Source organism: Cucumis sativus, chromosome 5 (assembly GCF_000004075.3).
Source record: "Cucumis sativus cultivar 9930 chromosome 5, Cucumber_9930_V3, whole genome shotgun sequence".
NCBI lineage: Eukaryota > Viridiplantae > Streptophyta > Magnoliopsida > Cucurbitales > Cucurbitaceae > Cucumis > Cucumis sativus.
The window spans coordinates 26,170,006-26,184,159 of record NC_026659.2 but is presented as its reverse complement, the minus strand read 5'-3'; the positions used below and the strand labels follow the sequence as shown (position 1 = coordinate 26,184,159).

The window sequence follows — 14,154 nt, the reverse complement described above, 5'->3', positions numbered from 1 at the left end:
ATATATATAATAACGATATATATTTTTTATTTAATATAATAAAGTAATCACTATTTTTAAAATATAATATAATTAATACACTCAAGCATCTATTAAACTATCAATATTTATTTAAATGCTAATTTCAAATCAAGCTAAAATATAGGATTCTAATGAGTTTCTTAACAAAATAAGAAGATAAAAAATAAAAAAGAACTAAACCAATAGAAATTGAACGCGCACACGTATGTATATATATTATGTGTGTGTATATATATAGATTAATTTATATTTGTAGATGACGCCTTTTAAATAGTTGAATGATTGACATGTGGTAAGGTGTGACATTTCGAAAGCTATATTATTATTTTTATTAACATTTTCACAAACATTATATTTTTTCTTAAAGAAATTTTAGTTATATATATATATGTATGCATGTATGTGTGTATGTATAAATCTATGCTGATTTGGAAAAAGAATGCCGTTGTTAGACTTTGGATTCGAAAATATCTTCTTGATATGAGAGTTGGCCAGTTGAATAATTTGAATTGAGTGTCTTTGTTGAAAAAAGATGATTGAGTAAACGTGCAAAGTTGATTATATATACAAGTTAGCGTAACAAAGATTTTTATACATTTTCATTGACTTTTTGAGTAAGGATAAGAATGATTAATTAAGCCTTTGCTAATTTAATCCTCTAACTTCACCATAAAAATTAAGCCAAAATTTGGACAGTACAACCTTTTAAGTTTTGCTATTAGAAAATTCTCTTAAAATCGTATACAAGTTATTTCATTTTTAAAAATTTTAATGGGTAATTAAATATGATTTGAAGGTTTAACATATTTTCTTGATTTTAATTAAAAATCTCTTTATCAAGCGATTGAGGAACTAAAAATCTCTTTATCAATTGGTAATTAAGGACAATTTGAGAGTTCATGGAAAGATATTCTATGAAATCATAATTCTATAATATGAGATCATTCAATTTTACAATAATAAAGGATGATTTATTTTTAATAAGAAATTATTTATTCAATTAATTTGGTGGGTATATTACAAACCTATGTAATATGAGGGAATGTGCCCTAAATTTTTACATATATATATATTTTAAGACCAACGTTTTTGTAGATTTTATTTTTTCAAAAAGAAAAAAAAAATCCAAAAAACAGAATACCAACAGAGAATAGAAATAAAATGTTTATTAGTTTGGAAAATTTTCCTTTTTACTCCCCAAATTAATTTTCTTTACTAATAAACTTATATTACAAAGCATTCTAGTTGTATACAATTTTGTTCAATAAAACGATCAAGAAATTAACATTTTGCAAATTTATAACGAGATATAAACACATAGAAATTGAAAAAGATACATATTAAAGATTTACTAAATTGATTTTCATCGTTGAAAAATGAATATAAGCTTATCTATTTATATGACAACATTTTGCTTAGAATGTTGAATTGTTAGATTGGTTTTGTGGTTAAGTTTGAGCTCCATAAGAGCACAAAGCAAGACTTGCACATGCAGCTTGTTCAGCCCAAACTATTTGAACCTTTTGTTTAGGCCCAACCCAAACACTCGTATACCTCTTTCTTAAAAGGGAAAATATCAATTTGTACTTGCAAAAGCCTTTTGCAAGGTGTCATTTTACACCTTTAACTGTGTTTCGCTTACAAATTTTACACCTTTAACTGTGTTTCGCTTACAAAAGCCTTACTAAAAACTTATAATTATATAAACTAAATTCCTAAATAAATCAATTTATAAATTTTAAATTTTTGTAACAACAATTAGTTCAAGGATTATAAGTAAAAACCGACCTTCCTCTCTATATAAGCATTTGCCCATTCTCTTTGTCTAGTGCATCCAAGTGAGCGCAGGCTGTTAAAACCGAAACCATAGGCACCTCATTGACCTTGACACCATCTATTTGCGTAAGCTTAAACAGATTTAAAGCTTCCCTTGATTGCCCCCGTTGTGCATATCAACAATCATAGAATTCCATGACACAAAATCCCTGTTGGGCATTACGTCGAGCAGGTCGCGAGCATGCAAAATCAGTATCACCACATTTGACACAAGCACTCACCATGGCCATCTGACAGACTATATTTAGCTCCTAAACTGATTCAAACATACGATAACATGAATTCAACAACCCACTTCAGCATGCATAAAAACTAACCCACTTTCAACACGTGGGTCAAATTCAAAATCATGTTTGATAAGGGCACCATTAGATTGGAGAATTTTGTTGAATAATTGGAAGCTTTTGTGTGGAGTTAAGCTTCTGGAATATTCTCTGATCATGGAGTTTAAAGCACATTGGTCCAAATTTTGGTTTGAATACCGGTAGATCGGTGGGGTTTTTTAAGGAAATGGATGTAACAAATTGGCCTAAAAGTTGCCCAACATTAAAAAGGCCATAATTGAGCTAATTGGGTGTGGATTTGTTTGAGCTATTTGAGGAAGATGAAGGCATTGATCAAAGCAATTGTTGGATGCTTTGAGATATTTCTTAAAATGGTCATTAATTAGGTACAAATCAAAATAGTAATAGAATTGTAAATGCAACAATCAGAACCATTCGATCATCTAAGCATTTTAGAATGTGTGGATCAAAGCAAGAACAAAACCGAAAGAAGTAATTTGGCGGAGAAGTGCTCTGTGTTATTGGCAGCGAGCGAGGAAGTCAAAAGTGTGCCCACCGACCAATGTTTTCCTTTTTCACAGAAACATACATTTTTCAAACAAAAATTTCCCTCAATTTTTTAATAATAACTTTTTTTCATTTATAACAAATTTTCTATAAATTATAGATACAATATATAAAATTGTCAAAAACAAAATAAAATTAACCAAATATCTACGTCAATTTTATCGTTTTTTTATGAAGGATAAATAGTTGACCCATTTTACTATTTTCACAATTCTTCCTATTTTTCTATTTTTGAAACACTCCTATACTAATTTATTTAAAAAAACATAAAATGTTATTTATTAATTAAAATGGATTTCTTTATTTTTGTAATTTTTCAAAATATTTTTATCCATATTTTATTGATATTTTAGTTGACATTAGCATTTTAAAATGATTTGTCTCATAAAATGTAGTTTTTAATTACTTTTACACCAATCTTATGAATGTAGTTTACCCCAAAATATAACTCTTATTTAGACATATTGTCACATAATGCATATCGTTATAATAATAAAAATTATTGTAGGTTAATATATATATATATATATATATAGCATATTTGTTTAGTGATTAAAGCTGTTGAAGTATATTTAATTGTTGTAGTTTAGGGTTTCTTAGTTTGAAAGGTGAAATGTTTGTAAGATTAAATGAAGGTTGCCTATGCATTGTTAGATTATTCAATTGCTTTAGCACTAAACATGTTTTTCTTTTTATAGAATAACATAAAATAACAATATGCTATTATGTTCTCCATTTCATAATATTATAATATTACTTTATAAATGGTGGAAAAGATTTCTCTTAAAGAAATGTAATAATCTGAGATTCAAGACCTCATGCCATTTTACTAATTAATCAACTAAACTATGTGTGCATTATCTCAATACAATTCAAACTTGATAAACATAACTTTCTCATTTTAGAAGTTTTCAAACCTAAAGTTGTTTAATATAATGGTAAAATATATATGTAATACAAAAAATTATTTACATTGAAACTAAATTCATCCATTAACTTAATTAAGTTCTATTTGGTAACCCTTATTTCATTCTTTGTTATTCTTTTAATTTTAAAAAAAATTGGCATGGTTATTTAAACCATTAATTAGAAAAGCACACTTTCACGTTAATAATAAAGAAAATCTCAAGTTGACTTAAATACCATTCTTGTAATTATTATATATACATTTGATATACTTTTTCCAATACTATAACTCAAAGGAATAAATAAAACACAAATCAAAACTCCTAACAATATGAGATCTTCCTTTCTTTTGATGGATTGATAGAATATTCTTTTGATTTTCATTTGAACTTTTTCTCTGATATGCCATTGACAAGAAAAAGAGTACAAATAATGTTACAATAACACTCATTAATTATAATGGAAGGTTTATAGTTAAGTTTCTTTTTTCTTTCTTTCTTAAATAATCAAATTAAGAGTACAAATCAAATCATTTAAAAAAACAAATCAAATCAATTAAAGATAGCATGACACGTTTCATAATTTATATGTGGGCTTCCTTCCTCCATTTAATGTGCAACTTGATATTTTAAAATCAAAGTTATTTCAATCGATTTGACAATACAAATTTCTCCTACTACTTCTACTACTACACAATGCTTGCTTTCTTACCCTTTTCTATTTCAAATTTCCTTCTACTTTTCTTTTGTCAAATTATAAAAACAAAAATAAAGTTTTTATAGAACCCTAAGTTTCCAAAATTGAGTTGATTTATGAAAACATTAGTGAAAAGTGAATGTTAAGCAAACAAATTTATAAGCTCTAACATATTCAACTCCATAAACAAAAAGTTGAAAGAAAAAAGAAAAAGGCAAGTCTTGAAAAGAAGAAGCAAGTTTATACATTTTAAGTGATAGTTGTTTTGCACTCAAAATGGGTCAAGTAGAAAAGCAAAAGTAATATGAAAAGTAGTTGTTTTGCTTTTTCTTTTTTATCTTTTCCTTTTGATGTTTACATAAAGTTTGTAGCCAATATTCCACGACTCTTTAGTGATTTAAAATCAAAATGGCAATGAAATGGAATTGCATGTATAACCCAAAAGTCACATTCACTGACGGATTTGGTATAGATCTAGACGAGTAACCTCTCTTAACTTCATGCTCTTTATACATACATTATTAAACTATAAAGTTTCTGTCAACAAATTTTTTTATCCACCACCAATCACAATTTTATTTTATCACTTCAACGTTGTAAAGAAAATGTTGCAACAAATTTCTAGACTCTCGTAAAGGTATGGTCACTTTTCTATAAAGACATTGAAAAAACATATATCTTTCTTTTCAAATGAAAAATAAGATGGCCCTTGTGATCTTAATTTGGCTCCATTTATCAAGTTCTTAGGGATTGAGTAATGGAATTGAGTGTAGTATTGGGAGGAAGTAAAAGATAGAGTTTGGGCCCATAGTTTAACAGTTCATATATTAATTAATGAAATGTCACTTAATTTCAATGTGAGGGACCAATGACACCATTCATGATAAGATATCCAAATCATGTGATTGTAATGTAGGGATGGTACAAATACCCCAAACTACTCTAACTACAATAAATTACAAAATTACAAATTCATATTTCCTTTAGATGGACTTTTTATTTATATATACAACCAAAAAATCTGTTGATTTTGATATTATATAAATAATGTTGAGATAGAAAATATAAATAATGTTTTAGAAGAAAGTGATAAAGGTCAAGATTATGGTATATGAAAATGTTTGATCCTTCAACTTCTCTTTAATCTTTATTTAATTTTTATGTTTAATCCCAAAGTTTATTTTGAGATGGTATATGGTTTAAAATTGGTGTATAAAAAGGTAGTTAACATATTCAACTTTTTCTAAATCTCACATATTTGTTGTACTAATTCATTACACCTGACTTCAAGAAGTTGCAATATTATTTTAAAAATATTTGTAAATATTTTAAAACGAACGTTTGAGAACATAAATTGAGACTTGAAACAATGTGATAATGAGTTAAAATAGTTGAGTGATAGTTTTAAAACGTTTATAAAAGTTGGATTTGATATTAAATATAGTTTGAACTTTGCATTTTTTTTTTGGTGTAATTTGAACACGAGGGGCATTGTTTTCTTTTAGACAGCAAAAATTCAAATCTCTCTCTCATCTTCTCTCTTCCTGTCTATGTCTATAAGCAAACCCAATTCACCAAACTTCTTCTTCAACTTCAACTTTTTTCTCCATCTTTGTCCTTTACGTTTTTGCATCAATTTATATATAATTTGCATTACTTCATGAATCCCATCTCTCTCCACCTCTGAAACTTTCAACATTACCACACCACTCCACACACAATTCTACATTTTTCTCACTTGTTCAACCGAAAAAAAAAACAGCTAAAAGGCTTGGATTTTTCACCCTCGTTTGAGAATCCCACATGAACCCATTTCTCAATTATGGATTCTGAAACAACCCATTTTCTATCAAAACCTGAAGCTTCTTCTCTCCCCTGTTTCTGGGTCTCTGATTCTTGCTCTTCCATGAAAGGAGAAGGAACGACTCTTGGTGGGAAGAAAAGAAGGCTCTCAGTTGATCAAGTTCGGTTGCTTGAGAAGAATTTTAATGATGAGAATAAGCTTGAACATGAGAGGAAAGTTCAAATTGCTGAGGAGATTGGGTTGAGGCCTCGTCAAGTTGCGGTTTGGTTTCAGAATCGAAGGGCTCGATCAAAGATGAAAAGAATTGAGAGTGATTATGAATGTTTGAGTGCTGAATATGATAAGCTTAAGAGTGATTTTGACAGTCTTCTTAATATGAATCATGAACTCAAAGCAGAGGTATGGACTCTCTGTTTATGGCATTTAAAACTTCAGATCTGTTTAGATATTATCTTCATTGTCGTTTTGTTTCAGTCCCATTCTTATTTATTGTCCACTTTTTGTTCACTTTTTAATGCTCACTCATCTTCCTAAATATGACTTCAATATTTCAAAATCAATTTGGAGTTTAATTTTGTACTTTTAAACGTGATTTTCATACCATCAACATTGATTTTAAAGGATTAAAGATATATCAAGAGTGTGTACATCGAATACTTTAAGATGTTTTTCACTCGAAAACAACTTTTATTAATAGTTATCAAGTTAGAGAAAATGTTTCATTTTCTACTAGTTGGATCAACTTACACTTTTATCAAAGTCTTTCAAACGATTTCTACTAAGCGTATCAACTTAGAGAAAATGTGTTCTATTTCACAACCACTTTTATCCAAAGTGTAATCTGGTTTTCTACCAGGTTGATCAACTAAGAACAACATGGGCTGCTGTTGAGAAGATGAAGAATCATTTTGAACCAGTCGGAGTTGAAGCCATGGATTCATCAGTCACAAAACTTGAAAAAGCAAACGCAAAGACAATGGGTGAAATTTTGTATAAAGTTCAAATGGGTTCATCGAGACATGAAGAAGGTAGCCTGAGTTCAAGCAAAAGTGATGGTTTTTATTCTGAAAGCCCCACAAGGGATAACCAATCAAAGTCAGCCAATTTCTTGCAAGATGAAGAAGATGAGTTAGGTTGCTTAGGGAAACTAGAAGATGAACTTTCTGCCAATGAGCTCATGAATTCCTTTAACATTCTTAGTAGTGCAGTTGAAAATCAATCTTTCTGCTTTTGGTCTTAGTAGATATCGAGTATAATAATTCTCAGTAAAATGTTCGAATCTACTGAAGATTAGAAATAAAAGAGTGGAAGTGATCATGAGTATGACTTCTTCATTTACTGTCATTTTGAGTAATTATCTAAATTATGTCTACTTCAAAACCAGCAAAAAGATCCATTTCGACAAAGAAATAACAAAGAAAATGTTCTGAAAGTAAACAGAAGAAAAAAGTAACATTTACACAAAGCATGTCATAAGATGAAAAGGGAAAAAAAGTGAATACTTTGGCAAAACCCAAGGTTGATAAACAGTAAAAAGAACTCAACTTTCTGATTAGAATGAAATATATGAACAGTTATATTTTCGATACAAAAAGTTACAAATTAGTTCGACAATCAAAGAAAAACAAAAAAATGTAAACAATAAGGAATTGATATAGAAATTTACGTCCACCGCCAGAAATATAGTGGTTCTTTTATTAGATAGAAAACATCATATAACGAATAAAAATCTCCAACAAACTCAAAGGTTGGACAAAGTGTACTTCTTTGAACAATAGAACCAAAATCATAAATAACATAAATAAGATCTCGTTGAAATGTTTAGAATGACTTGAATTTGTTTTTGTATTTGTTGTATTACGTTACTTTAAGTTTTTAACCTGAAGTTTAGAAGAGTGTTATATAAAATCTATCTTAAAAGAGATCTATAACTCTATAATTTAAATTATTCTCTCCAGTTATAAATGGCTCTCTCTATAGCTTTACTGTTCTTAACAAATCCTATAATTGTTTGTTTCTGAGCACCATCTCAGGTTGAAGCCATTTGTCAAATGAGGTAGAAAAATCCACAAATTTCAAAAGGCAATCATACAATCAAGACCTTACGCAAACGTTAACACTAATTAATAAGCTTAATGCATCACGTTGATAGTGTAAAAATGTCAAAATTTGCAGGTAGAAAGTCCAAATTGTGAATGGCCCCAGATGTCAAAAGCTTTTGAACAAGCCAAAATGACTTTTGGGCCACATCCCTCCATTGCTTGTTCTTGTTTCATGGACATTGACACCTCCCACCTTCCATTATTGATATAAGTTTTGAGTTTGATATTAACCTTTTTGTCTCAGCAATGAACCTCCAATAACAGTCCCTTAATCTGATTGAATGAACCATCACCATCCATGAAAGCAAAACAAAAAAGGTTAAAAAAAAATCAAAATCTCTTCTTTTTGTGGACTATGTTAGCTCAAACTCTTATGGTTTATATTCTGTCACGTCCTTCTCTTACATTAAAAATCGTTCTGTAGAAGTAATTTCAATGACGTATCAATTTTTTGAGCCAGTCAATTGGGTGTTTCTTTATGAGAGAAAATGATTGGTGGTTTTTTTTTTCTGCTAAAGAAACAGTAACAAATGAACTGAAAGTTTCTCAATTTTATGTGTTTAAAGAAATTGAGTTATCATTTGATTAAGAAATTGTGCACGTGCGAGTGATTATTGGTGACACCTGGCAAGAATGGGATTTCAATATCTTTGAACTGTTGGAATGGAGGCATTAGAATTTCGCACATGTGTTTTGGCGGTTTTGTCCATCGCAATCAGTTGATAATGAGTGTGTCGGTTTTGTTTTTAATTTATGAAAAGATGCACATATCTCTATGCACCTTGGACATATTACATACATACAAAATTGAATGAAAATAATTTTTTAAAGAATAAGATACATACAAAATTGAATGAAAATAATTTTTTAAAGAATAAGATGATTTTACTATGTGACAAATAATGATTAGACAATTTTGAAACATGCACGAGACTTTCTTCTCGAAATTATAGATCGATGCTTAAAAGAATGAAATGAGTTGGGAGATATTTTTTTAATTAAATGAAATGTTCCATGACTGGGAGTGTTATTAAATTTAATAATGTATAGCAACTTGAAGGAAGACAATAGAATATGTAACAACTTGAACTGTCATTAAACTAAGGTACAGCTATTTTCATAATTATATTGATTCGCATTAATTCTTGAGAAAGTTTTTAGGTGTCATAAAGAATAAAGCTAAATTCAAGAGATGAGGAATTCAGAACTTTTAAGATAAATTGGAACTTGAATTTGAAGAATGTCACTGCAAATCTAAAGTCTTTGTCATAAAAACTTTTGAGGCTTGGTCATGGAAAATCCCCTTGAAAATGATGAAGAATGGCTATAGAAAAATACCCAACTTGAAAGGGTGGCCATAAACCTGTCATCAAAGAGTGACGAACGCAACATTAGAAGAGCGCAACAAGATATTTAAGAGGAGGATTTCTGTAGAAAGCAATACCGAGCTTAAAGGATCAACACTAAAAAATTTTAATTTGGGGAACAAACCATGAAAAAAATCAGATTCATGAAGGATCTTTCATTTGTAGTACAAATGTACAATCAATCTCAGGATGTGCAGCAGCAAAAAAACACATGCAACAAAATGGCAGACAAACCTAAGAACAAGATGAGAGCCGCATAGTATAGATACCAAAGAGTCAACTCGAGATCCCATATCAACCGTTGAATTATGTTCAGATTTGTGAACCCACGTCAATCATTAAAGAAGTAATCATCAGGTTCATATATTATTGCAATTAAAGGCAAATCCATGGTTTTTGGGTGGTTCAGTTTCTTGCCATTTTTGCACCCCAACTAAGGATGCTTGCCTGTAAATCAAACCAGACCACAACATTCGAGCACGAATTTTCAACGTTCGAAGCACAACTATATTTGCTCCTGCTGACATCTAAAGAACAAGATTCACAATTCTACACGTGCAAAGAGCAATCGGAATACCGGAATTTACACAACATTTCTCGGCTTAGTATGGCAAATGAAAGTTGTTTGTGGATGTTCTCTTCTGAACAGTGTTCGCAAGACAAGCTTTCTATCTACTGTTAAGTATCTCCACACTGTCAATTACTCTATTCTTAATATGATATGAGAAAAAAAAATCTATGCCACCAAGAAAAGAGTAAGGAATCAATTGATCAGAGTTCCAAACTTACAACTTAAACTAACAAGTAACAAATCTAAGTCAAGATATATCAGACTAAGATCAGACCAAAGTGGTTCATTGTCAGTAGACATAGAAATACAACCTTTTGGATTAGTTCATTTTCTCAAAGCTTTTCTTTATCATTCGAAGAATGCTCCACATGAATGTTGATATAATGAAAAGAATCACTCCAGTGACAATGGCCTCCTTCAGACCAAGATTCACCAACAAGTTGACTAGAAGCCCTGCCACTACAACACCAAAGAAATTTGCAGAGACACCTGACCAGAATGGCATGTCTAAGATGGAAGCTATTATGGCACCAGTCCAAGCTCCTGTTCCGGGGAAAGGCACGGCCACAAATAGCATTAGACCAAGCCACTGAAACTCTTCAACAGGTGCAGCTTTCTCTTTGGCCCTCTTGAATAACATATCGAGGAATTGAGAGGCAGATGCATTCCTTCCCGCTAGAAAAGTTGCAAATTTCTTCAAATAGAGTATGATAAAGGGTACAGGAACCATGTTCCTGCAGTTCATTTATTTCATCTAATCAGACTTTAAAAATCACTTGTGCAGAAGAGGTGTTGGTTATTTAAGTTAACATAGAAAATGGAAAAAAAATGCATCACTCACTTCTCCAAAAAACTTATGAACCATTTCAAAGTTCACTTCAAACATTCATCAATGTTTAAAGGACTTGGCTAATTCTTCAAGATTTAGGCCCTCAATGATTCATAGGAAGATTGTGTCTCCATGAAAACACGTTGAGGTTTGAAATCTCCACATCTTGTTTGACGGAACATACCATCTATTCCTCAATAAACATAAAGATCCACTTACATTTGTAACACCAATAAAGCATGAGCTTGTAGCAATCTACTCCATATCTAGTTTATTTGAACTGAAATTTTCACCTTGTCTTTACATCGATGTGTATGTGAATGAAAAGTACACAAACACAAAAGCCAGCGGCAGTTGAGGAGAAATATAATATCTTTTTTTCATTGAAAAAAAATAAAGGAATACACGGACACACAAAAACAAGAGGGACTCCCTTTGCAAGAAGAGACGTCAATTATACGAATATATTCCTACGGAATAATTACAAAAAGGTTTTGAAATGGAAGCCAAAAGGGACAATAACTCCCTAGTTTCCTTCCACACCTCTAAACACCCTTCAGTTGCACTCACTCACAAAACCCATAATACTGTGGACACACCAGCAAGCCAAAGCAAACGGCCTTTCTCTCCAAAGGGCAGATTGAAGAGGAACTAGTTGATCATAGCACTGACGATTTGTTAATTTCTAGAGATAAGTAACAGATTGGGAGAACACGTAGAATAAAAAATGGAGTTTTCAGAAATTAAAACGTGAGAACTCACCCAAGTACTGATAGAACGGTTAGAGCAACAGGCTTAAGCTGCATCCAGTAACCAACAGGAATGGCCCCACGGAGCTCAATTACAGGAAGCGTAGCAAGGGCAAACACTACAGCCTCAGCAGGCCAGCCTGAGTTTTGCAATGCGCTGGCGATCTTTAGCCCAAAATTCGAAGCTCTGATAGAATCAACAGCAGCTTTAGCATCCCCAGAAGCAGCAAACCAAGCAAGGGATAAAGATGCCCAAAACAGAACCAACAACAGAACTTTAACCGGCTTCTCCTCAAATGAAGGGATAATCTCGTCATCTTCGAGAAACCCATTTGAAGAACTTCGAGGGACAGTACGAATGATCCGAGAAGTCCTGGAAACAGGATCAAAACAGTTGAAATGAGGAACATTTACAAATGGACTCGAGAAGTGGAGAGACTGTGTACTCCGAGTGATGGAGGGCCGATTAAGCTTGAGCGAAAAAAGGGTCTTTCTCGGCGAAAATGCAGAGAACAACGGTGAAGTTAATGGCAAAGAAGTAGTCATCGGTTACCGGAAGCTAAAGAATACGAGTGGGGGTCGAATTGTTCAAGAAAAATCGTCTTCAGCACCAGAGGGATTTAGCTGAGACATTTGGGGGGAGTGGGATTATGGCATTGGAAACTGATTCAGGGGATGATAATAGAAGAGGGTTTAGAGGAGATTCGTCCAATGTCAATCGAAGGGGTTGGAGCGGAGATGTTGAATCTTTGCAAATTGTGATGAACTGGAAAGGGCATTGCTGATTTTAGGGTAGGAAGAGTATGATGAGGGTCACTGGGAATTTGTTAGAGAGGAAAGTGGGAAGAAACGGCATAAGCAACAAGAGGAAGGATTTATCGAGGTTTTTGGTTTGGCTTAATTTGGATAAGATTAAGAGACAAAGAAGAAGAAGATGTGATGCAATAATGATAATCAAACTACATACTCAGGTCACCAATGTTGGGCTGACGAACGTGAGTTAGGTTTAGTTGTGGAAGTTACAAACTTCCTACTTCCTCCTCAATTTCCAAAATCAACATACAAAATCACTTTTTAAAATATAACTAAGTTATTAGCAAAAACATATTTGTTCAACACATGAAAACATAAAATATAGTATGTATTCTTTATCAAACTCATTTAATATTTTAAACGAGTTTACATACCTTGCAACTATCACCTAACAACTCAATCTAGTAAATACCATTGTGTGTCCAACTCTAGCAACCACTTTTGGTGACAACTCCTATGATTATCATGTTCAATTTTAGATAAGGATAAACGTACATGATCTTCAAGTTGTACCAAAAAGATGGAAGTTAGAAAGAGTTTGAGAGTCAAACTCATGTTACCTCGTATATAATCAGAATGATGTATTTGTAGAAAAAACTGACGTAGAGTGTTCTCCTTGGTTTTCAAGTTGTTTATGTTAGTATAACAAATTGAGCCAGAGAATTATGAGCTCAATTTTGTATTTGGCTAGGGCGAGTCTCATGTTGGGTTATGATTTGAGCTTGGTCTAAGCTAGTCCCCTTTTCCTAGCATAGTTACTTTTGGCACGTATCATGTTTTTTTTTTTTTACTTTATCATTTCTCGTCAATTATACACTTTTGTCCCAAATTATCCCTAAGAAATACCACATTGGATGGCAACACGTAATTATAATTATAATGATACCTTTGTTTAATTTTTTCTATAAAAAATCTATAATAAAGTTTTATCTATCATTTAAATACTCATATTTCTTAAAAATTACAAAATATTACTTTTCTCATATTTACTATTTATGACAGTGTCACAATCATTCTAAAACCCTAAACCTTAAACTCAATTTTTTTTTACAACTAAACTACATTCTAAGTTAGAAATTATGATATCAAAATATATTGTTAAGTTATAAATTTATGGTGTATTTGGATTACATTTTTAAGTGTTTAATTTAGAAAATAAGTTATCTTGAAAAGAAAAAAAACTAAATAGTTTGGAAGTCACCGACAATACATTTTTAAATGCATTTTAAACTAATGGTAGAAAGATAAGCTTTTTTAAAAACATTCTTTTCTTAATACAATACAAACTAACTCTTCATCGTTAATCGTTAATGTTTAGATTTTGATGTGAGAGATTTAAATCACGGCCAAAATAGAATTAAAGATCACTTTCTAACAAATTGACTTGAAAGACCACTTTTATTTAGTTTAAAACTTTGAGTAAAATATTTGGGTGAAGTTCTATACTTCCTCCAATCACATCCGAAAAGAATCAAAAATAAAAATGTTTAACACACACCACCAATTATAAATTTATAATAATAAAGAAAAAGGAAAAATATATATATTTTAAAAACAACCATATTATATTCCTTTCAAAGTAACATTATTACCATAAAAACAAAAAGAA

At 31.1% G+C, this 14,154-nt stretch overlaps 2 protein-coding genes across 3 annotated transcripts; one reads left to right on the top strand and one right to left on the bottom strand.

The window, feature by feature from the left end:
* Positions 1-5,802: 5,802 nt before the first annotated feature.
* On the top strand, positions 5,803-7,458 carry LOC101204430 (homeobox-leucine zipper protein HAT5). Its single transcript, XM_004135152.3, has 2 exons — positions 5,803-6,513; positions 6,971-7,458. Exons 1-2 carry the CDS (start codon positions 6,133-6,135, stop codon positions 7,352-7,354), a joined length of 765 nt encoding a protein of 254 aa, XP_004135200.1. The 5' UTR covers positions 5,803-6,132; the 3' UTR covers positions 7,355-7,458.
* Positions 7,459-9,284: 1,826 nt separating this feature from the next.
* On the bottom strand, positions 9,285-12,740 carry LOC101204187. 2 transcript variants are annotated; one of them, XM_011657364.2, is made up of 3 exons: positions 11,746-12,740; positions 10,466-10,888; positions 9,285-9,579 (listed from the first exon to the last, which is right to left on the bottom strand). In XM_011657364.2, the coding sequence occupies exons 1-2, from the start codon at positions 12,276-12,278 to the stop codon at positions 10,474-10,476; spliced, it is 948 nt and encodes a 315-aa protein (XP_011655666.1). In that variant the 5' UTR covers positions 12,279-12,740; the 3' UTR covers positions 9,285-9,579; positions 10,466-10,473. The 2 variants fall into 2 exon arrangements, with proteins under 2 accessions (XP_011655666.1, XP_004135199.1); XM_004135151.3 differs by lacking the exon at positions 9,285-9,579 and having other exon boundaries at positions 10,321-10,888; positions 11,746-12,739.
* Positions 12,741-14,154: the final 1,414 nt, after the last annotated feature.